At 41.7% G+C, this 2,668-nt stretch overlaps 1 protein-coding gene across 1 annotated transcript; it reads right to left on the bottom strand.

Annotated features, from left to right (window-relative positions):
• Positions 1 to 797: 797 nt before the first annotated feature.
• On the bottom strand, positions 798 to 2,379 carry LOC113962058 (spectrin beta chain, non-erythrocytic 5-like; the record flags this gene model as incomplete). The annotated part of the gene is made up of 3 exons (XM_027672869.1): positions 2,102 to 2,379; positions 1,130 to 1,386; positions 798 to 984 (listed from the first exon to the last, which is right to left on the bottom strand). Coding segments are annotated over exons 1-3 (570 nt in total), but the record flags the coding sequence as incomplete, so codon positions are not given.
• Between the last annotated feature and the right edge of the window lie 289 nt (positions 2,380 to 2,668).

The following is a 2,668-nucleotide window of genomic DNA, read 5'->3' as shown; positions in this document are numbered from 1 at the left end:
TTTCTGTCTCTCCCAATCCTAAAGCAGGTTGAACAGATTTTTCCCCAGAGGCACTTGCTGTGGCTCTTAAATGTGCTGTCATTTGCTAACATTAAATACCAACAGCTGCTGGAAACTTTTAGCAGGAATATTTTTTCTTCCACCTCGTGTTTGAAAATACTGTGCTCCTTATTAAAAAATTAACAGGAAGGCAGCTGTTGTTTTATTGGTATTTGAGATGACAGTATTCCAGACACTGCTTTCTCTGATGGCCTGTCTGAACCTTGTGAAATAATTCAGCAGCTGTCTTGAAAGCTACCACTGGAATGAAGGTCAGTTAGGGTTTGTAATAATTCCCTGCTATCTCCCTTCCTTCAGAGCAGAAAAAGTTTTAGGGAAAAATGTTTTCCTGGAAGATCATCTTAAGACATCTGAGCAATGAGCTTTCTTGGATGTACTTACTGAGTTTCAAAGCATTTTGTTAGGACATCTGTTGCCCAAAGAACCTATGAAAGCACACAAAAGTTTGTAAAATCTATTTTGTATTGGAAAGGCTAGGTTTTGAACTCAGTTCATAGAAAGAGCCAATGTATCCACAGAAAAGCATATGGTGTGGTACTTGAACCACTGCAATGATAAGCAGGATGGAATCTCGCATATTGCCAAGTCATGGACATATCCATCAAAAGTGAAAGGAAGAAGAGGCATCATGACTCTTGTTAACCAAAGCATAGCAGACGAAGTTTGATACAGACAAATTGAGTTCAGTGTTCTCCATTTGATTCTAAAGACTGTGAATAGTTCTCATATGATATTACCTGGTGCTTTTCTTGTAGACTCTGAACAGTTGCCAAGGATTGGCCATAATCCCTGGAGGAAGCCAGAGGGAGCTTCTCATGAACCCAAGCCAACTCCTCATCAACATCTCGGAAGAAGTGGTACTGAAGTCTGCTTGCCTCCAGATTCCCACGTCTCTCCTGCAGAGGATCACGTAATCTTTTGTATCTGTAGGTTTTAAAGATAATCCAGTGAGGACCGCAGATTGATTCAGAGTGGTGTGGAGAAGGAAAGAAAAAAGAATATTCAGGGAAGAAAAAGGTTGATAAAAGTAGGAAAAAGATGGCAGGAGACAGGCCAGGTACTTACACACCTCTGCACCAGTTGATCTACTCTCTCTTCTAGTTCATCAGCAAGAAAGTGTTTCTCCTTCTGGAATTGCTGAGCTGTGACCACAAGCTCTTGCACCCGGTCCCTATGGCCAGCAATATCTTCCTCCAATTCCTCTTGTTTCTTCAGATGACTGTTCAAAACCACCAGATCATTGCTACTGTATGGTGCTTTCAGCTCATTTTCCACACCTTCCAACCATTTCTCTGTGTCCTCTACACTTCGCTGAAAATGAAGACCCTGAGAACAAGCAAGAAGAAAAGAAAAACCTTTAGGACATATAATGTGATGTAAAAATCTTCATCACTTTTAGTAAGAATCACACACAAACATTGAGCGGCTTCCCAGTGCTCAGTGAACTCTTCCCAGATACGATGGTTGTTGAAATTCAGTCATGGTGAAGACAAGAACAGATGCAGAAAACATCAGGATCTCATCTCACTTGCTTTGCATAAATGCAGATCATGGACATAGTACCTTAAAAGGAAGTCATTTAAAGGGATAGCTCTGTTTTCTAAACAAAGATTGTCTGAGAGCCCATGCAGAACTCCCAGTCACGAGAATTCACGTGCCTGGAACTGGAAGAACGAAAAGCAGCTGTGGGCTTCTTCCTCAATGTACTGGAGAAAAGATGTCCTTGTGACAGATGAAGAGAGCTGACACAAATTAGTAAACATATTTTTCCTCAATATCCCTCTCTGGAATCTGGATCTAAACCACCAGCAGAAAGCAGCAGGGAGCCTAGCCTACAAATCCTTTTCCCTCCATAGGAATGTCCAGTTCTCCTGCCAATTCCATTCAGCCAGTCTACATTTTTAGTTTATTTTCACTAATGGTCTTGAGGAATCAAGTTTGATTGTATCAAGTGACGCACTTGTAGATGAGACATGTAGCAAGGCAGCTGTGCTATCTCTGGAAATGACATCAAGATCCAACCACTGGCATGTTGTATTACCTTGTAAGCATCCTGCAGTTTGATCCATTTCTCCTGGCAACTTGCTAGCAGTTCCTCCCATAGCTCATCCATTTCTTGTAGTCTGGACTGAATGGCTTCTGAGGCATGGTGCCCTTCATGGAGCATCTTCTCCCCTTCCTATAGCACAGGGAGCAGGCAAAGTTTTCTTCCTTTGTTGAATGCAGCAGAATATATCACTTTTGCTTCCATAAACAAAGCTTGCTGTCACAGCTATGTAAAGGGCCAACTGCAATTGTCACTTCCTGACCTAACACATAGAGGCTACAGAGACAGAGAAAAAACTAATAAAGGCAAAAGGGTTACTGAAACCTGGGCAGAGAATGCATAGCAAGGTAAGCAAGAGGTACAGCTAAAGAAAGTTGCTAAAGCAGGTCAGTAGATGTTCTAAAGAGCAACTACTAAGGCTATTTCCAATGAAAAAGGCAGGGCATAAAGAAATAATGTGAAAGAGATTGTACAAACAAGAAAGGGAAGGGAAGGTTTGGGAAGGGAAGGTTTGGGAAAGGAAAGGAAAGGAAAGGAAAGGAAAGGAAAGGAAAGGAAAGG

The sequence above is a fragment of the Neopelma chrysocephalum genome, unplaced genomic scaffold (assembly GCF_003984885.1).
Source record: "Neopelma chrysocephalum unplaced genomic scaffold, ASM398488v2 Primary Assembly neopelma1_100827, whole genome shotgun sequence".
NCBI lineage: Eukaryota > Metazoa > Chordata > Aves > Passeriformes > Pipridae > Neopelma > Neopelma chrysocephalum.
The sequence above is the reverse complement of the archived record's forward strand: the minus strand, read 5'-3'. Positions and strand labels throughout refer to the sequence as shown.